General features: G+C 36.6%; 1 protein-coding gene across 1 annotated transcript in view; it reads left to right on the forward strand.

Moving 5' to 3' along the window:
• EIPR1 (EARP complex and GARP complex interacting protein 1) overlaps window positions 1–22,241 on the forward strand; it is a 75,535-nt gene that overhangs the window by 20,361 nt on the left and 32,933 nt on the right. Inside the window, exon 4 of the mRNA XM_038133520.1 lies at window positions 15,767–15,923. Coding sequence (XP_037989448.1) covers window positions 15,767–15,923 — 157 coding nt within the window. The remainder of the gene's footprint in view (window positions 1–15,766; window positions 15,924–22,241) is intronic.

Here is a 22,241-nt window from a genome sequence, read left to right on the forward strand (position 1 = left end):
AAACCAGCCAAGGGATATGTGAGAATACAAGGAGGTTATGATACGATAAAATAGCTTTTGGACAGTCAGTCAGTGGGAGGCTTGAGACATGTTAGAGATAAGATCCTTAGGTGTTAGCAGAGATTTAGTCTCTGTCCATACAAAAATCTATTGTTGTGGTTAAATATCTGCATGTTTTGGTTTTTGATTAGCATTTCTTGTTTTGCATTTTATTTCTTCTTTATCTGTGGCAACTTCTGCTATTTTCCTTCCTTTCTGTGGCATTTACTGAAAGGATTGGTGAAATAATTTCCTAAGTCTTAACTAAAAGTTAGATCCAACAATGTTTCTTCCTGTGAGATGAGCAGTGGTCTAGAGACTTAAACTTCTCTTTTACCCGTTTTCAGCTGTGCCAGCAAACTAAACAGAATGGTTATGCTGATTGTTTAGGCAATTGTGAATTGGGTTGCAAGGGTATTTTCACAACCACAAGAGTACTTTTATGTAATTGAAAACCTGAAAATTGGTATGTCATGATATAGGTGATAAAAAGAACAGCATTAAAATCTGATGTTTGGAATGATTTACTCTAATGATGTCAGGTAGGGTGGAAGCCAAAGTGAAAAGTGTGTGTGTGTGAGCTGCATCAAGACTGAAAACAATTAAAGAATACAACCCTTACCTGGTTGTTTGTGAGGGATAGAACCTGCTGGCTGTGAAAGTCTTAATGTTGAATAATTGGGTTTTGGATCAGTCAGCTGACTGCATGTTTGTTGGGGTTTTATTTTTGTTTGCTTGGTTGTTTTTTTAAAGCAATTTTCATTGCTATAATGAAAATTTTTGCTGGAAATTGTAACCTGTAGAGTTAAATAAATAATCTCAGGATAATAGGCTATTATAAGGTTATATATGTATTCTGATAACTTGGAACAGGGCCATGGCATTGACCTAGTGACTGACTTGGAGTAGAGCCTACTCTTAAACTATGGAGGTGCTCCCTGAGCAGTTTTGGCGTGGGCCAATTTACAGTGTACTTTCAGATGATGATGCCCAGATGTAGTCCAAGAAATTGAGTAGCTGGAGTGTAGCCTCCTTCTTTTAACTTAGCCTGCAAAAAAATTCAGCTTGATTGTGCTTTCTGGCCTCTGGGCTGGAGACCTGTACCTGACATTATTTTAAGCAAGTTGCCAAAAAAATATATATCTGCCATCATTCTCCATTGCAGACCTCTATAAAATATAGAGACTGTTTTGGGATAATGTATTGAAGAGAAACATGCAAGTACTTCAGAAATTAGATGAAAGACATGATAAAGATGTAGGTGAAATAAATTATGGTATGAAGATCTGGCTAAGAATTTTTGTTCTGCTGATTTTTGTTCTGGTTATGTTGTGTGGTTTATTCCACAAAATTAAGAGTAATCATTTTAGAGATAATTTCAGCCTTCTAGGGAAGAGGATATTTTGCAACAGTTATCTTTTTTTTGTATAGCATTTTTACAGTGTCTGGTGCTATGGGGTGGTTTTGTTGTGATAAGGATTAGTAGGTGTTGTGGAGGTTCTTCCTAGAGAATCTTGATGAATTAAAGTGAAAGCTTCATGCTGCTCAATTTGAAGAGAGTGTTTAATTACTGGGTGTTAGGTGCATGCATTCATTGAGGCAAAATGAAATTTCTAGTGATGATAATTGTCTTAATTCATACTAGTTCTTCTTCCGAAGAAGGCACTTCTTTTCTATCTGCTTTCAGATACCAAATGCTCAATGAGATCATGAGCTGGAGTTGTTTGCCAGCTTCATGATTTCTGAGTTCATAGAAAGGCGTATCAGGTTTTCATGGAGCTGTGAAACAATAACTTCTCTTTCATTCTCAGTGCCCTTTGTAAGGATGTTGATGTTTTGCTGACTTCCTCATCTACTGCTACACATAAGGCTCAGAAAACTGTGAGTCTTGATATAAAGAGCTTTTACCTGAACTGTAACCACCACTTTAGAGTACAGCATCATATTGGGATGGCTTGAACTGTTCTTCTCTACCTGCATTAAGTAACTTTTGCAAACAGAGGAACTCATCTTTTGAGTCCTTCTATTCTCACCTTTTCCATGGCATGAAATTACCTGAAAGTGTCAGGTCTGCAAGACAAGGTAGTTGACTCTCTTACACTTACAATGCTGTTTCAGAGCTCACAGTAGAATGTTTCCTCTGGTTTTAACTTTGGCCTTTCAGATAAATCTTTGTTTTAAATCCATGAGATAAAGCTAGATTAATTCTTTTCACTAAGAAGAGGTAAAACTGAATTTAAAAGAATCTTTATCTAATCTAAATTTAAAAGTGTAATTAGTAAGTTTCTTTGTTGCTGTCATCTTTTGTATTTGTGCTTGCCCCTGCTTCTCCTAAGAATTCAAATTCTTATTCAAATCCATGGAAACATATGTGGAAACACATTTATTGTCCCAGTTCAAATGTGTTTCTAAACTCCTACAAAAATAGGTTCTGCGCTTCCGTTTCATGTAGGGACATAGAAAGCCACCAGAGGGCAAAAGGAAGTGTGACTGGACAAAGCTGTTACCTGCAAATTTCTACATGAAGGCAGGCATGCGTGTGCACACATCCTGGTTTTCACTTGGATTTTTTTCAAACAAGATAGGTGCCTTGTGGTGCAGTGGCTATGAAGATTTCATACAAATAGCTTGCATTTATTCAGAGCATACAAACACAAAACTGGTATTTAATTTTGTTGAAAATAGTTTGCCTTTAAAGTCCATATTTCAAAACAAAAAATCTACAATGAGTTATGGCTGTCTGGTGCATTGCACTTAGACACAGTGAACTCGTGTATTAAAAAAAACCCAAACTTTCTGCAGAGAAAATTGATCAGTAAGTATACTGGAAATAATGCTGCTGCTGATGCTTCATCTGCTTAGTATTAAAGACAGCAGGTGACACTTTTGCCTTGCTGTAATGAAAGCGCTCTGTGTAGGGAAATCATTGGTACAGCCATGGGATATGCTACAGTCATTAAAATGGGAGCAGAAGTGGAATGTGTCTTTAAATATTCCCTCGTCTCAGCAGTAGTGGTGGGATGTACAGAAGATTTATTCCCATAGTTTGAAGGAAGAAATAAATGTCCTTGGTGTTCCTAATGTTCTTTTAATGTTTTTTTTCCTAGGAATTCTAGCTGTTATATGTAATTTGAGTGTTTCTTTACGGGTAGTTTGCACTAAGGTTTTAAATGAAATGGTTGCCTATCTGATCCACGTGATGAAAAAATGCCACAAGTGATGAACAGCTTGAGAAATTCTTCCATGTTAATTCTGTTCAAATTCGAAGGCCTGTGTGCATAGAGGTACATTGAGTTCTGTCCAGATGAGAGGTAACGCAGCTCTCATATCATAGTCTGTACTATAATCTTAGTTGCATGTAAGACTGCTGCAGGAGTTAAGCTCAGTAGTGTCTCAGCCAGTGTGTAAGAGCAGATGCACAGTGAAAAATCTAAGAGCTGGGGGAACATGGACCATGTATAATATAATTAACTTGAAGCAGAGATCCTTGCTATCCCCTGATTTAGGATCTCATCTTTATTTGACAGCGATTATCAGGATAATTGCAACATTTTTGGTATGAAGCAAAAGAAAATCAATGTCAGAAGAGGGAGGAGAGAAAATGACAGAAATTCAAGTATAACAGAATGGTCATGATATTGAAAAGAGTGCTTTAAATGCAGAAAGTGGATAAAATGCTTCTGAATTAGTGCTGTCACCGAGGGATAATCTCTTGAATTATCAGACTGCTCTCTCCTTCACTGTTAGAAGGTTTAATTCTCTTCCTCTTTTTAATTTTTTTTCTCAGAACAAAAGTGTTTTTCTGTCTCTAATTTGCAGTAGTTTTTAAACTCTATTTTCAAATACTGATCTCAACTAATATAAAAGACTGCAAGAGAATGTGTTCTTTTGCCATCTCCAGTCAATGCTATTGTTACAGTAAATAACGTTTTGCAGTAATTTCTTACAGTTCGTGTTTAGGCGTCCTTGTGCAATGATTTTGTTGCATAAGTGAAAGTTAAAGGCTTGCTTTTCTCTGTATTACACTAGTTTTGTGTTAGACTTCAGAGTTATTCCCAAATAATGCAAGTGAAGCCAAGTATACTGTGCAAGTTCCTTCCAGTAAATGTTAAGACGTTTTGCAACCTCACCTTTTTTGCGTTCCATGTTTTGTGACGTTCCTTCTACCATGAAAAGATAGCCTGCTTTCATTTTCCATTATCCCATCCTTCTTGGAAAGCTGGAGGCCAAGGGAGTGTCTCTTGCTTCATACCCTTAAGAGAATGATAAAGATTTTTTTCTTCTTTTTTCCCCCTCTTGCTGACTTATCAACATCACAATTCAAGTACTAGCAATATTTTAAATAATTATAAAAATAATAAATTTTTTATAAAGTAGCTAATCTTAAGTTATTGTAGTTATATGATGGCATCAGTTCTGTAGCATATTCTATTATCTGCATGTCCTCTTATCAAACCATGTTAAAATGTTTTGAGGACTATTTTAGTTTGAGATTTTTCTCCTGATTCTAGGTGATAGTTTGCCAGCCTTAATTCTCTTGTGTGTATGGGGTAGGTTTTTTTTTTTTGTGTGTGTATGTCATCAAGCAAGCATCAATGTTTCTGACCATTAGACATAAAACTTAGGACATTTCTGCTACTGCAGCAATTTGAGTGACAGCTACAGCAAGTATGAGAATTTGAGGTTAATATTTGTCTTTTTTGATATTGTGAAGAAAGACTATTTTGCAGCTCAGCGTAGTTTTATGATATTCCACTGTGGGTGCACATGCCATCTAGTAGACTAACAGCACTTCTCCACTGTTCCTTACACTCAAATTGCTGTCACCATGACCTTCAGGGCGCTTTCTTCAGAGCATTGTTGAACTTCGAGGTACCTGTTGGTCTGTTTTTTCAGCCTGTTTCTGTCCCTCTGATGTTCCCTGAGGTCATTAATGAAGATGCTGAACAGTGCTGGCCACACTGTCAGCTCCTGAGACATACCAGTCGTGACTGGCTCCAGATGGCTTTTATGCCACTGACCACAACCCTTTGAGAATTGCAGTACAACCAGTTTTGAACCCAACCCTCCTGTACTTCATTTGTCTGTGAGGATGTTATGGACCAAAGGCTTGTTAAAGGTAAATAACATCAACTGCTTTCCCCATTTTTACCAACCCTGTTTTTAATTTAATTTTCACTGCAGAATGCAATCATACGTGTCAGACATGTTTCCTTCATAAATCTGTACTGAGGAGTCCCAGTCACCTTATGTTTAGAAATGTTTTTCAGATTCTCCTTATCTGTCACCTTTCTGGGGACTAAGGGGAGACTGACTAGTGTACAGATCCTTCTTCCTCATCTTAAATGTAGGAATGCCATTTACTTTCTCAAAGTCCTCAGGAACCTCTCTCCAGCACCATGACCTTTCAGAGTTAATTGAAACTGGCCTCATAAATACATTGTCCATTCCTCATTTCTTGTGGATGCATTACTAAGATCCAATTTCTTTAAATATTCCTGAACTTGACTTTGCTGCTGGTCTTGGCAGTCTGGGATCCCCAATCCTGAGGATAGCAAAGACCCCTCCACTAGACACTGAGCTTATTAAAGTTCTACACAAGGACCAAGACTATAAATATGAAACTCCTTCTTCTTGTCAGAAGATTGTGTTATCCTTTGTTTCATCCTTCTGGCAGACACCGACTGTGTTTTGCCACTTTGGTCTACCTTCTAATCCTAAACCATAATCTCTCATTTGAGCTGGGAGCTCCATGCACTCTAGTTGCTGATGTTCATAAAGAGTGATTCTCCCCTCTCACCTTTCTGATCCATCCCTCCTAAAGATCCATACCTCTAGTCCCAGCAAGATTGTACACACTACTAAGATTCTGTATTTGATATAAACATAAGGTGTACTTGGTCAAAGGAATTTTATCCCATCCTGTCCCTGATGCCTTGACTGCCAAGGTATTTCTGGGTTTGTTTCTATTTGGTTATGTTTTGATAATTAGTTTGCTTAGATTATAAGCCTTTTAAGAAGGAGCTGTATATCTTTCTCCACTTGAGTTCAGTAAAAAAAATGCTATGGGGTTTCTCTCCTGTGAGTGTTTCTGCGGTGTAAACAAATGAGAACTGCATAGTTATTAGCAGCCAACTAACAACATGATGCATCGTTTGAAAGCCTCAAGTTGAGAAAACTACTGACTAGCGTAGGGCAATACTTAGTCTTTTTCTTTAGAATTTTTGGATGTGCTAGTTGTTGATACCTTGAACTAAGGAAAATCCCAACCACAACTTAATCTTCTTGTATTAGTAAAAATACCTTTCTTATTGTAGCACTTGTAACTGACCTAATGAACAGAAAACTGAGTGTATCTCAAAATAGTCTATCTAGCTAGTAGTTGTTTATCATTTTCTTCCATTAATTGCTTTTCCTTGATGTGTGAGCACATCTGGAAGCTAACTACCCAAAATGTCCAGTTAATGTAAAGATACAGCAGATTATGATTTCGATAACTAAGCTTTGAATCCCAAGTTATTGCTGGGAGAAAATTTGTGTGTGTTGGTTGTGGCCAGACATCTGGATTTCTATTGAGGGGAATTACCTAGTGGAGACCAGGGAAGGCTGATGTAAGGGGTAGGGAACCTACCTTTTCCACTTGATCTAGTGGTTAGAACTTGGTTCGTCAAGCTTGAGGCAGCCACGTAAACTGCTTGTATTGGATGGAGTAGCATTTGTCCTGCTTGGGGCAGACTTACTACAAAAGTTATATTTTTCTTTGGAACTCCTAAGGAGTAGAATGGGAATGCTTGAGGTTATGTAGATGTACTCTTGAATATGTAACTGTCTATTAAGGTGGCCAATTCAACAGGGGAATGAGTGGTCTGCAGTTCCCATCATCTTGTTAAGGAGTGCAGTTTTTAATACTTTATGAAATATCAAGTGGGAATTTAAGTGTATTGGTTTCATTTCGCCTTATTTCACTGGCAGCTGCCACGGTAACTCCATGAGACAACTGTGTGTGTAAAAGTAGCAATGTGGACGTTGCTGTTCAGCTCTGCTTGCCTTTGTGATGATAGAAGCCAACATGTTAATATCCCTCGTTAAGTTTTATTGGTATACTGTGCAGCTTTCCTCAGCACAGAGTTAAATCTCACAAATTATTTTTATATGGCTAGCCAATACCTTTTTGCTTGTGTGGTTCTCACTGTCGTTGCAGCTTTTACATTATTGCACCCAAATTCTGCCTGAAGAGCAGAGTTCAGCTGATTGGCGTAGCAATAGTTGCAGTTCTTTGCTTGGGCTGTCCCCATATGGCAGAATTCCCAAAGTGCAATCAGTAAATTCAAACAGATGTATATCTGCAGAGTATATCAGCAAAAAAGATCTGTGCTGAAACATTGTCTCAAATCACCTTGGGATAGCATAAGAAGCATAAGACTATTAAAAGTGCAATTGATGCCTTTTCCAATTTGTCTGCCTGCTTTCAGCACAGTCTCCTGTTCTTCCATAGGAAATGATGGGTTCACCTGTCTCCATGTCATACCCCATGCCTTTGCACACTCTGAGATTGTTCTAGCTGTGTTAGTGTGCAGCAGGTGAGGTTTTTAAAACTTCCTAAACTTCCTTGGGCATCTGTATATGCAATGCAAACATAAATTACTGTTAGGATAAAGAGTGAGCTGCGGTGTTTCCATGTTTTGTGGGTTTGTTTTGGTTTTGTTTTGTTTGGTGGGTTTTTTTATCAAATCAATGTCTGGTTTTTGGTAGCTAAAAAGTGCATTTACATAATGGAAAGAAAAATTAAACTCCTTGTGGCTCATTATTCCTACATATATATCTCATCCTCTGTATTTCAAAAAGAAATGTAAAATCGAGGACTACACAGGCTTTTAGAACAAAAGATGAAGTTACTAACCCAGAAAACAAATAGCCTGTTTTCCACCTCTTTTTTTTGCCTGTGAAGGACATGATGTTGAATAAATAGAATACAGTTTAATTTTTTATTAATTGATTAAAAATGCTGAAAGGCATATTATTTTTTAGAAACAAAATATGCATACCCGAGTAATTTTAGTTTTATTTCTTAATTCTTTAAACTTGAAGAAGAATGTTCACATTGATTAATAAGGAAGAGTGCTAACTGTTTGTCAGTGGAAGGGAGGAGGGTTCTGAGCACTGGCTGCTTGTTCCTGTCATACCGAGAGCACTAATGGGCACCAGCTGGGCTGTAGCTATAGCAGCTTCACCACTTCAGCCTTGCACAGCGCGAGCCGCTGTGGCAATGCTGCAGAAGGGCCTCCTGTGCAGATTTAGGAAGTACACACTTCAGTTGTTGTTCCCTGGGCAACAGAATAACTGCAGGCAGCTGGCTTTGCACCACCTGAGCTGATCAAAGAGCAAACCCTGTCAGGCACTGATACTTCAGCTCCTCCAGCTTTAGTGTGAATGTCTGCAGGCAGTGGTGTAGGAAGCATTGTCATTCAGGTTTCAAGGTTAAACACAGGGGAATGAAGTAGAGTGACAGCAAAAAATAATATGAAAACTTTGTTCCTGTAGATAGTGCAGTCAGGTGTGTATAGCTATTGGTGATTGAGAATTAACTTTAAAATACTAAATTACTGATGTACATACAAAATATATTTTAGAATTATTTAAAAAGAGACTGGGAGGCTAGCATTAATTGGCTTAAATTTTGGGAGAAGGAAGAACAATCAAGGGTGATAGATCATGTTTTTCATTAAGAAAGACCATAAAGAATGATTGAACATAAAGATGAAAGTGGTATGTAAAATGAAATTGCTGTGAAGGACCTATACCTGGTTTGCTGGAAGCTTCTGACAAGTCAGGACTGCAGCAGCATGGTGGGGTTTATTCAGTAAGTGATGCCAGAAGCATTGAAAGGTGGACGATTGAAAAATAGTGAACTGTAACATTGTCCTATGTGGATCTGTGTAATTGGGATTAAGATCCACTTGAATATGTTGGAAAAGAGTGGAGGGGTGGCATGGGCACGTAGTAGTGTTTGTAAATGTCCATTAAACTCTCTTTTTGCACTTCTTTTAAATTATAGTAATAGCCACTTAACACTTTGTTTTTAAGAGGGCTGCTAACTTCTTAAAATACTGTTTTAAACTTTGTTGCGAAATAATAATGTATTTACTTCAAAAGGTAGTAGCTTCCCTTTTGCAGAAGCAGCTCCAGGGAATGCACATGGGTGAATGATAATGCTGACTTTTAGCAAGTCCTAAATGTGCATCTGCCCCCACCTGAAACAGGAAGGAGAACAGATTTGGTGTGTTTCTGAATATACTCAGTCCTCATTTGCTGGAATGGCAGAATATTGATTAGTATCTGCACTTCCATTGAGGGTTTGGATTTATATTCCATATATTTTTCGAATTTTTTTTATATTTCATATTTATTTTATTAACATTTGATGAAAGTCTCTCTAAAGTAGTTTCAAATGGGGTTTTTGCCTTTTGTTTTGTTGAGGATTTTTTTTGTTTGCCTTTGGGGACAAATTAGACTGTGTATTTCTTGTTTGGCTCTTCTGATTTACTGCATCAGTGGTCCAGACATCAGTTGATTCCTTAGTATGTTTACTGAAGTTGCATGTTAAGTCTTTTTTAAAACTTATTTATTAAAGAGACTAAATTAAGAAGACCGTATAAACAGATTTTATGGTGTGATGTTCAGTTGCATTCTTTGTAGTTTTGCAGTCTGTGGCATTTTCTGAAGGAATCTTTATAAGAATTCTGAATTACTTAAAATTTTAAGTTTGTCTAAGTCTGGAAATGTGACAAAAGCTCACTTCTTTCATTCTGCAAGTCTTCAACTGTAGGAATTGCTGATGCAAGATCAAGAGTGATGTGAAGTACATAGGCCATCCCTTCTAGCTTTAAAAACTACCAGTTCATAAAAAAATTGTCATTTTCTACAACAGCAGGAATGACTTTGTGTCCTGAACAACTGTATTGCATCTGGGATCAGCAGTGTTCTTATATCTGCAGATTTTTATTTTTGCATCTAGTACAGAAATTATTGTGTAGTTTTTAAGGGATGTCTGCTGGCTACTGTGTTCCAGCAGCAGCAGTGCTGTGAATTGATTTGTTGTGCGTGAAGAAACTTTATCAAGAAGTCTTATGTTTATCAAGGAGTAACAGCTACCTGTAGTTAACCTTACAGTGTTTCTTTTTAAACTCTGGTCAGTAACTTCCTGTTATTTTTAAATTTCAGGCAGATATTTTTTCCCCAGGCTTATTTCTCACTCTTCATTTAAGTTGGAGCAGCTCTCCAAGGGAACAGTGTTTGGATGAAGATATAATATTATGAGATATCCCACCAATCTACAGCTTTTGCTTTTTTTTCTGTGTTGGAACCAGCTGGTAGTATAAAGCTAAAAATTGTCATGGAAATAGTCCTCATTGAGAAGTCCTTTTAAGTGCCGTAGGGAAAATTGGTATTAACTGACCACATTGTGACCCTTTGCAAATTGCACGCTCTTCATGCAGAGGGTTTTCTCACTTGCTCAACTTGTCAAGTAGGCACCAGTGATGGCTTCATGTTCTATAGCCGTGATTATCTCTTAGGCTTTGGCTGAACTCAGCAAAGTTTGAACTCAGCAAAGTTTATTTCCTACATTTGATTACTGTACCTCTGTTGCTACCAGCTAAATATGTAGTTGCATTGTAATTCAAAGTATGGGATTACTTGTTTATTCCTTAATTTCTATTTTATTTGTTTGTAAGCCTGGATCATTTCACAGAACTAGGTAGATGAAACTATGTGCAGTCACTGTAGCAGATATTATCCTATGTCCAGGAGGTAATATTGGTGGACTTGGGGAAATGGTGCTTAACAGAGGGTTGTTGCAGTTGGAACAAGTACATTTAGCTCCATCCTTAGCTGTACCTAGCAAAAGATATACTGAAGATGTGTGATGAATTAGATAAGGGATGAGAAGGAACAAATGTTTTCCCCTCTTGAATGAGGAAGAATAAATATGACAAATATTAAATAGTTCATTGTCTGATTTCTGGATCATTTAATGTGAACAATGTGTGAGGAATACAGTGGGGCATCCTTCTTCAAACCTTTGACTTACTCTCTATGAAAGTTCAGTAGTGCTTAGTAAACCTTGTAACATTTTTCTTAATATATTCAGTGATAAAACTTCAACACAACCTTATCTGTTCTCTTCTCCATTGGTGCTGTGACATAAATAAAAATTCTTGTTTCAATATGAAGTAGGGATGCAAAAATGGTTTTCAGCTAAAGGAAGGCATAGAAGCATGACATAGAGACACTATGTTTTTACCTTGTTTTTCTTTCTTTTACAGAATAACTGGCATTGCTATTGAAATACTAGTTTCATACTTGTCTTTTAGCATTTTAAAGAGATAATGTGAGAGCTGGTAGATAAAAACATTGTCATTTTGTATGCATATATGCAGTAATGTGATGTGAAGATAGTAAAAGATGGGGAAAACCTGGAGTTTCTCTTTGCCTGTAGGCATTCTAGATAAGCAATGGCTCTACTGAGGTGGTAGTGAAATTACCTAGTAACACTGGATTTTTAAATTTTCATATGATCACTTGGGAAATAAGGCTATATGGGTTATACCACAAATACTGTATACTGTTAGTGAGCTTTTCATGTGGCCATGGGAAGCTCATTGTGGGACTTTGATTTCAATGTAGTGAGAATTCCTGTTTGTGTTTGTGGATTTTGTGTTTGTAGGTTTGTAGCTAGTGGTTATTCTATTAAGAGGAATTGTGACCCAGAAAAAACTCCATCTATCAGAAGTGACACTTTCACTCAGCACTTGGTTTTGCCCTCTATTTTACAAGAGAGAAAATGGTATATTTAAAAAAGTTCCTTATATAAAGGTAAATTAAGCCTTCTTTAAGGCTAGCCATATCTAAAATTACTTCTCTGGGTGGCTCTGGAAATTCCATTTTGGTTTCACACATCTGAGAATTAACAAAGTGTCAGAACTGTCCAAGGAGAAGTTCATAGTGCTCTGAATGAAGTCTTTGTTCTACAGATTTCAGTCATGCATCTAATTCCAGAATTTCTCCAAAGTTTAAAATTAGAATATTTGCAATGCACATACAACTGTTCAAGATGGATGGACATTCAGCAGCTAGAAAGTGGGAAAGTTTGACTTTCCCTGGGAATCATCAAACCCAGCTGAAAACAGAGGATAATGCCTGTGCTGAGTGTTAAAGTTTGGTGCTTGTTGGCTTTTAGTGTTATCCCTTTCTGATGTGCAATTTAATTTATCCTTCACCACTAGTCCCAGTGAAGTAAAACAGACATGGAGCTGCACAAAAATCTGCACCAACCTGTACTTCAGTTTTCAAACCACCAAACTGTTATAGGAGCCTGGATCACCACAAGTTTCTGGGGGATTTCTCTCTCTCCCTCTCTCTCTCTCTCTCTCTCTCTCTCTCTCTCTCTCTCCCTCTCTCTGTATATATACACACATACTTATGCTTTGGCCTCCTTCAGTCTTTAAAATGATGCTTGTTTATTTGTTTTAGGGTTTTCAGTCTGGAAATCTGATTGTGCAAGGAACTAATACTCAGTTTGAAGAAGCTGAACTACAAGGCTGTCTTTAAGATTGTGGTGCTGTGGTTAGAGGAAAGATGTCTTAAGAATGTGTTTTTCCCCACCTTCCTCCATCTAAAACCTTTACTGCACAAAGCAGCAATACTTGGAATTTCAATCTTTTTATGGAATATAGATTTGATGTTGCACTTCAGTCTCTGATTTTCAGTCTTCCCTCAACTGATTTGGCCTATGTGGAAGTAATCTATTGTTTGTTAAGGATGAGAATTCATATTATATGATGCCTGTGTAACTACTCATTTCTCTTGCTTAAGACAAGACAAGGAGAGCTCAGTACTGCAGAGTTTTTTACAGGGATTTGTTTCTTTTTCCTTTCTGGTATTCAGAAGAAAGCTAAATTTGTCCATTGTATATTTGCAAGTTTGGTGCTTGATGGGTGTGTGTATATGACATGTTTTCACTGCTTCTTGAACAGATGCAGGGCATTGAAATGTTAATACATTTGCTCCATGTTTTACCAGCCACATTTTGAAATTATTTTGGGACCACCTAGCCATCTACTAGCAAGAAAAGTTGAAACCATAAGAATGTGGTCTGCTGTAACTTTTCAGAAAAAAATATGGTGTAGGAGGTGATCATGTAAGTTTTACAGGCAGCTTCACAATTATCAGAGAATTTTAAGAAAAGTGGAATAACAGCAGATTTTTGTAAATAAAATGAGAAATCTGAATTGAAACTAAACCAGGATAATGAAACATCAATGTTGGATATTGCTGTACGTCACACATGAGAAAAGGAAGGGGCCCATGGAAAGGGCCCCTTTGGTTTCTCTATTTAGGCACCTGCTATGTAAGATGGCCTTCATAATCTCATTATACTCATATATTCTAGTAGAAGTAATTCTAAATTTATCAAAAGTGAACAATACTTAAAATCAATCTCTATCCTTTTAAAAATCTAGCTGCTTTAAATTTTCTATTTGTTAGATAGCTTGTAAAAAAACAACAAAAAAACCCCACCCCCAAAATCATAAAAAACCCTCCAAACCAAGCAAACCCAAACTATACCCCTCTCTCCCAAAACTACTTCAGAAATGATAGTTGAGTCTTCATTTTTAATTATGTCATAGATTGTACCATAAATTTAAAGAATTGGCCTCACCACTGATTGCTAGTTGAAACCTTGTAGGTTAAATTTCAACTAAAAAGAAAAAGGTAATATTTATTAGGTAATTCTGGGGGAAGATAGGACCTATCAGTGTATTGAAAAGTGTTTTGTGCATTTTGAAGTTCTCTTAAGACTTGTAGTGCTGTGCTGGAGAGGAAAGATGGCTTGAGGAACGTGTAGTTTGTTTTCCATTATTTGATTTTGTGCTTCTCTGCCATGATCTTGGTAATAGTGGAAAAGCTAATGCTTTATATGCATGATACAGACCTTTTAGTAGTTATAATCTACCAGAAACTTTTCATTACTGGTCTGTCACATTGAAGTGAAATGTTTGATCAAGCTCCCCTTCTTTAGCTATATTGCACGTTTAAGTTATTTATTACTTGCATGGTGTACAAAGCGCACTGTGTGTGGGCTTTGCCCTTTGCTAAGGAAGGGTAGCCATCTACTGTTGCTTTCTTCTCTTCCTCAGTGGCACGTGGATCTAGAGTAAACAATTTGCCTGGAATGATTCAGAAATGGCTGTTTAGTTAACATGCTCTACAATTAGCAGAAGTTCAATTAATTGTTAATAAATAAGTGATTTTCTATCATCTTTAGATGTATGGTCTCTTTTTACTGTATTCGACTTGTATATCCAAATCACTGTAGAACAGTGCTCAGCACAATCTATCAAATATCCAGTGATTGTGTGTTCTGAATTCATGCCAAGTCCTCCTCCTACCACTGTTTCCTGTTGCAGAAATGGCCTTTTTTTCCTACAGGTTTCACCTCACTATCTTTAATTTTTTTTTATTTCATATGACTGCATTTTAAACATGTCTGCATTCTTGTATTCAGGACTTAGTATCTATCTGTTACTTTTTGTCCTATTCTGTGTTGTTTGGCTGCCCCTTCTTCCATACAGAATTTCCAGATTGATGACCTTTATAATACATGTTTTTTTCCTCTGTTAGTACCATTTTAGCCTTTTCAGTGTCCTTGCTTCCTCTTGAAAATGCTCTCATTTCATGCAGCTCCTGCCACTTTGCTTTTCACTGATGAAGTTGGTTGCATTTGCTCACGGCTCTGTAATCAGATGCTCTTTGGTCTAGCTGACCAAAATCAGCTAAAATGTACTTGGAGATGGAGGCCTGTAAAATGACCTCAGAAGAGAAGACGTATCATTGCTGCTTATCCTCTCGACTTCTCATTTAGCTCATCCTGCAGGCAGTGGTCGCTCCCCCTGCTTTTGCTTACCGTGGCTGTGGCTGGTTCCTTTGTTCCTGCTGGAGTGGATCACACTGACCCGTTCATCCTCACTGAACCCTGGACCAGCGGCTGGAACGGCGTGAACATATGCACTGCTGCTCTGGTCTTCTCCCATTCTGCACTGCTACAAATTGCTATATTTGGGTGCTGGGCAATGCCATATGTGCACAGATCATATGGTATTTTCTCCTCAATCTACAGTTGCCTTGTTCTTTATACATTGTAATAGTTTGCTATATGCATGTAAGTTCAGTTTGTTTTTTTGCTGGGGTTAGAGGCATGTACTTACTTGGCAAACCTGATTTTGCAATAAACTGTTGCTGGTAGTAAAGGATATGAGATAACACTCTGGATTAAACTGAAGATAGCTGTTAGAACTGTTCAAATGATGTCTGTATCTTTACTGTTAAGGAATCAAGCAATGTAACTTGTCATTTTCATTAACATCTGTATGGGGAATGAAACTTGGAAAACATGCGTCCCAAGGAGTTTTCAGAAGCACCTAATTTTGCTTCAGGAAGACACATGTCAAATACATGCTAATTGTGAGTTTTGCAGCACCTTGACTGCTAACTTGAGGTCTGCATCTGTAGCCATGCTCTGCATTCTTTGAATTCATCTTGGTATAATATTTTTAAAATTTCAAACAGCAGATGTGCATTGCTTATAGATTTGTGTAAACGTTGGTGCGGTGTGTACAAAATAAATCTCCCATACAATGATCTGTTGACATTATTCTCTGTTGCTTAGCTTCAGACACTAAAGTCATGACATGTGCTGCTGTTTGGAGGATGCCGAAGGAATTGGAATCAGGCAGTCATGAATCCCCTGATGATTCATCAAGCAACACTCAAACCCTGGAGCTACTCTGTCACCTTGACAACACAGCCCATGGCAATATGGCCTGGTAGGATTCTGCATATTTTATACTTCTAGAAAAAGCCTAAAGGATAGACCCATGCTGTTAGTTTTGAGCAGATTTATATTGAAGAAACTATGCTATGCACTTTAAAAGTATTCCATCTTGGAAAAAAGTATAAATTGGATTTTTAGTCCCAGATGTTTCATAGATTAAAAACATTTATTAAAGTCCTGCAAACACATATGGAGTAACAGCCTGTGTACTGTTTGAATGTGTTTTTCCCCACCTGCCCTAAAGACATTGTTGCACAAAGGTATAATACTTAGAATTTGAATCTTTTGGAATATAAATTTGATGTTGCATGTAAGTTTTTCTTTTTCAGTCTTCACTTAACTGATTTAGTCTAAGTGTGAATAATTTATTGTTTCATAAGGATAAGAATTCATTATGTTACATGGTGCCTGTGTAACTACTCTTTATCTGTTGTATAAGTCAAGACAAGGAGACCTGCAATACAGCAGAGGTTATTACGGAGGTTTGTTTCCCTTTCTGTTATTTAAGAGGAAGTTAAATTTGTCCATTTTGTATTTGCAAGTTTGGTGCTTTGTGGATGTTGGTATATAGCATATTCCCACTGCTTCCTGACCAGATGCAGGACATATAATAAGTTTTAAGCATCCATTTCTAGCCATAGATGTCTAGTTTGAGCCTTGCAGATGAAATTTTAACCAAAGAAAAAGGGTAAATTGAAGGTACTATTTATTAGGCAGGTCTTGAAAAGATAGGACATACCAGTGCATTCAAAAATGTCTAGATGACTTTTTTCCAAGATATGGGTTTTCTGAGTGTTAAATTTCTTCACTGTAGCATCCTTTAATTCTTTCCTACATATTTTAATATGAGTACTCCTCCTTGTAATTATTTTATTGTTTTAATTCACTTTTTATTGTGGACACTTTTTGATAATTAATATTCCCAACTAAATTGGAAAGGTTTTGTTGTTTGATTTAATCTTTAAAGCTTTGTGCCTTTTGTATTTTAATTTTCCATAATAAGTTTCTGTCTGATGCCGGAATGCCAGAACTTTGTATGGTAGCTGGATCACTAAAGGAGGAATAGGAGGCATATTGCTGCTTTTTGTCAGGATGTGAATTATATGAATGCCCAGAATTTTTTTTTTGCTCCAATAACAGCTTATAACATGCTCATGTGCAGTTTTCAGTCATCTGCTATCTGATTTTGTTCAGCACTTAGTGCTTACAAATATCTACTGCTGTTTCATGTCCTTTACCTATGTGCATGTGTGTATATATGCATAGAGATTTGAAAATGTTCAGTGTTACAGAGAGATAAAAGGTGTAAAGAGAGTACTTGGCATTAGTACTCCTCACATCATCTCAGGCAAGCATAGCTGAGTTAGAGGATCTTGTTTTAGAGCAGACTTTTCTATTCCTGTCTCTCTCATATTGGACACAACTCATAAATGAGTAAATTAGGCCTTTTCTGCTAAATGTGTCACATAAAGGCCACACCCCACTGAGTGGCCTATTGGCTACAAATAGCAAGGTAAATTTTCTTTGTATGACACTACTTAAGCGTTTAGAAAAACATGAAGCCCTTAGACACTAAGGGTTCGGTTGCTGTTGGAACCAAATAGGAATCAGAAAAGCAAATTTCCTCAATGCCAAGTGTAAACACTTTTCCAGCCACAATGAAAGACCAGTGTTCTGGTGTACACAACTACTGTGAGATCAGTGGTGATCTGGCAGCATGTACTTGCAGTGAGAGGGATCTGTCATTTGCCTTGCCTCTAGAGCACATATACCCTTTATGTTTTGCCTGGAAAACCACAGGCTGAACGCTGGATCTGAGTTTAGTGTGACCATGTGCACTTTAAGGGGGTGGCTTAATCCACAGCATGCTGTAGAGCAGTGTGAATACAGCTATGAATGATTGGATACAGGATTCATTTTTAAAGTTAATTTTGACTATTATTAGTCAGAATGCATGCTAAAAAAGATTAAATAAAAAACTGGGCTTCTATCATATCTTTATATGCTGGGCCTGCAAGAGTGGGCAGAGTTGCCAGTACAGTTTAGAGATGGAGCGTGTAATGTTGGTGTCAACCTTTGTGACAGTGGCTCCAGATAGCAGCTTGTAGGAAGATAAATTTTTTGTGTGTCTTGGTATCCATTGCACAGATGCTTCATGAGATTTATGGGTCTGGTTGCAGTTCATAAGTAATTGACTTTTGATTGTAAATCAGGAAAAAAAGCAAAACTGTCTTGAACATGCAACTGGTTATATATTCTAGCATCTACCACCCTCCTCGGGGTGTTATTTGCTTGTAGTTTTGCTCATGTTTACCCTGCTCTGCTTCCTTCCTTATCATGCTTTTTTCAAGGTAAGCCTGGTAGTTGAAATTTACCTCACACATTTTTGTTTCTAGTATCACGCACTAAGAAACAGAAGGAGAGGATTTTTTTTCTAGGTCTGGTGTTTTAGGCATTGGTTTTGTTCAACTCTGTACTCATGTTAAGAACTTCTCTCTCATGTTAAGAACTGATTCTGCATTTTTTTACCTTTCTCTCATCTCCTTTATGGAATTCTATGCTCCAATTTCTCTGAAATTTCTTATTAAAAACCAGCAAAGACAAGTTTAGTATCAGTTCTCTTTTGTGAACCAAGACCAAAAGAGGGTTTTCAATCAATTGTGATTAAAATCTTAAACTTTGCTGGAGTGTTACTGAACACTGTGCTCTTCCCACTCAAGATCTATTGAAATAATTTTCTAGTCTTGACAAAACCTTTGGCAAAAATCTAATAATCAACACATTACAGGCAAGTGAAAAAGAAATTTGCTTTTCTACAATGCCATTTTATCTGGATTGCATGAGTTACTGTGTTTAAAAATTAAGCATAACCTTTCATTTTTAGTATCTGAGATTGTTTACTGACTCCAAGCTTTGAATTTGGGATTCATCAGCATTTTTACTCACATTCTTGTATGACATAAAGAGAGTTCAGAAAATTAAACAGATGCTTAAATTAGGCCAACAAATAGGCCTGTTAATTGTTCTGTTTGATTGTAGTCTAAGATTTTTTTCATCCTCTGCCTGCTGTTCTTCATGTAAGCCAAAATGGAAGGATTTCAAGTGCAAAAATACTGAGTGAATTACTTTCAGTGTGGAAAACCCCAGATAGACACAGTAATTTGTGTGTTTAAAAAGAAAAAAAAGGCTCTTCAATTAATTCCTTCTGTAGATAAGTGTATGTATTCATACAGATTTAAACCTCTATAACTGTAAGCATGTGGGTCTATGCAATATTGCAAGAGTCAACTGAAGGAACTTTCCACTGGATATCTTGCAAGAAGCAGTTGTGTCCAAAGTACTGTCTCCATGGGAAAGGCCAAGGAAACGGGACAGCGCTTAATGAGATTTTGATTATTCCTCTGAGTGCAGCTTGGAGGAATCCCCAGAACTCTTGTCTGTTAAACCCCTGAAGACTTAATTTTAGTGTTTAGAATAGTAACCTCCTGTTCTACTTCTCTCTCAGTTTTGCTGCAGACTCTTTTGGTAGTAGACTTGACAGGACAGTCCTTGGAGAAAGAAGATACTACAGGCCATAAGAGAAAGTATAATCTGTGAGATCTTGAATTCATAACACAGCAGGGAGTTTCTCTTGATTCTTCTGGAAGCAGGCTTGCCTCTCAATGCTTAGCATCTTACTTTTTGCTTTCCAAGGGTGGCAGATATAAAATAGGGCAGGTCCTGTTCAGTACTAAGCTATGTACTTCAAAAGAGAGGGGAATGAGTGAAGTAAGTTGGATTGTGATCTATGGAGTAAATGTGGAATAAAATGAAAATAAATAAGGTGAAAGAGATGAACAATGAGATACAACTGTAAAGGGAAAATGAATGGAGGTTACAGAGACAATATAAGTGGAGGCTCAATTCTGAGAAGCCTGAAAGGTGAGGAATGAAGAATTAATGTTTTATATAGAAAACAAGAGCTGCTAAAAAATTGTTTGAAAGGGATAAATATGTTAGTAATAATGATAGATTACTTCATTAGGCTGCTCTACTAGCTCAGGTTCTTTTTTTTTTTGGTGTATCCCACTCAATCAATCCTAGATATGAACATGCAAATATTACCATATCTAAGAGACTGTAGAGAGGAAGAGAAATTATAAATTCTTTAGAGTCACAGATGTTTCAAGAACTCCAGGATGTTTATCACTAAAATATTAAATTAGAACTTTGAATTCACAAAGGAGAAAGCTATTACAAATGAGATATTCCCACAGATTTTAAATACTTAGATTTTATTTGGCATTTCATTGAAGGTCTCCAAATAGAGTACAGAGAAGTACCATCTCTTCCTTGGCCATACACCGTACAAATCTACCTCATTAAGGTTGGCTTTTTATAGAAGTACAAAATTCACTCTTATAGTCCTTTCAACTTGACTAGAAATTTAATACATAACATTTTATTGCTTCATCATGTTCATTGCATTAATGCGCACAGTCACCTGATGAAAGTTAGGCTCATTTATAATTGATGCCCTGAAGACAGATGACTGAAATCCAGTAGTGTTTTACTTACTTTTTGGCCTTTAAATTTATTTTAAAAAACCCCAAAGACCCCAAAATCAAACCATCCCAAAACATTTTCAAGTAAAAAAGCCAAGAAATAAGAGAATATGAAACTCAAAAGTGAAAACAGTGTTTTTAATAGCTCTAACACTTTCATGTGTTATTCAGGTATCATTTCTCTTTCCTGTCATGATCTTGGTAATGTTACTTCTTCTATGGATCCCCGCTGTAGGCTTTGGGATATATGTGTAAAAGCTCTACCTTAGGGTTTCATTTAAAAAAAAAAAAGTCTAAAGTAATTTAATAGTCTGTACCTAATGAATACAAACCTGAAAGTAACAATACTTTTAGAAGGATCGTATGGTCTTGAATATGTGGTACAGTACCTGTTAGATATGGTTTATAGCAAAGACATGTAATAAATGCAATCATAAGTTTAACATTATCTTATTTAACACCTCATATGCCCCATTACTTGAAATATAATTGTGAGGACAGAGCTCCCTCTGATATTTGTATAGAGGTTTCTTTGAGAGTGTCAGGACTGTCAGTTGCATATTCTGGTGTATAAACTGAACTCTATTTTTTTTTGCGGGGGAAGAGGGTTGTAACAGCTGCCGAGCAGATATTAATTGTATCTTCACATGATGTACAAAATTTCAAAAAATTATCTATCTGAAATTATCATAATTTAAGAATAATTATTCCACACTTGGTTCATTCCACATATTCCATCAGCCACTTCTGATATTACAGTAAGTGTAGAGACAATTTTTTTGGCCTGACTTACTACATGACAAGTTTCACTGGGAATGTATCTTAACAGCTGCTTATCAGTACTGATAATGCCCTTTATATTCTGATGCTTTCTACATTGGTAAAGTTTAAACTGTATTTGTCTCTGCTCTCTTCATAATTCTGTGTGATCCTCAATTCTTCACAGGATTTTGCTGTCTTGAATCTTTGATTCTTCTTTATTGTAAATAAAATAATTATATATAAATACAAATGTTCAGTGTTCGACCATTAGTTGTCTTTCTTGCATTTTCTCTTTCCTTTTCCACTTTTGCCATTCTCTAAAATATGTCTCGATCCACCAGAGTAATTTAGAACACTCATTTCCTCATTTTCATTCCCTTGAATGTTTGTGGTAATTTTGAGTGCTTAGTATTGTGCAATTTTAAAACTTTAAGCTCTTCAATGTAATCACTTTTTCTGAGGAATAAATGTGATTGAATAATTGGATACTGAAATAATAGGACTTTGTATTATGTGCCCTGTTTATTATGTTAGCTTTTAATCAGAATTTATTTGACTATACTCATATAAAGCCAAGGGAAACTTAGTCAAGCTAAAATCTGACACTGAAGCAAATACTAAAGGGAAAAATAGTTATTCATTTTTGTGAACTTATATGTATTCAATTAACCTATAACTTCTAATAAGTTAAATAGATTCTATATGCTTTAATGAAAATTAGTTTTTATGAGGTCTTTGCAGCTGTTTTTGTTTAGTTTGTATTCATAAATCATGATACAGAAAACAGTGCAGAAATTGTGTTACTCTGCAAGTAAAAAAGGGGGGTTTATAGAGTACTATTTTATTTCTCCATCCCAACTTGAACATAGTTTATCTTCTGTTCTCACCGTATTCCCCAGTTTTACTGCTAAATTAGTTGAGATTTTTCCCCACTAAAAGAAAATTCAGCTGTTTTTAAAGGGGGTTTTCTTCCTCTTTGTAATGTCACTTAAGCTATTCATACC

Source organism: Motacilla alba, chromosome 3, assembly GCF_015832195.1.
Source record: "Motacilla alba alba isolate MOTALB_02 chromosome 3, Motacilla_alba_V1.0_pri, whole genome shotgun sequence".
Taxonomy (NCBI): domain Eukaryota; kingdom Metazoa; phylum Chordata; class Aves; order Passeriformes; family Motacillidae; genus Motacilla; species Motacilla alba.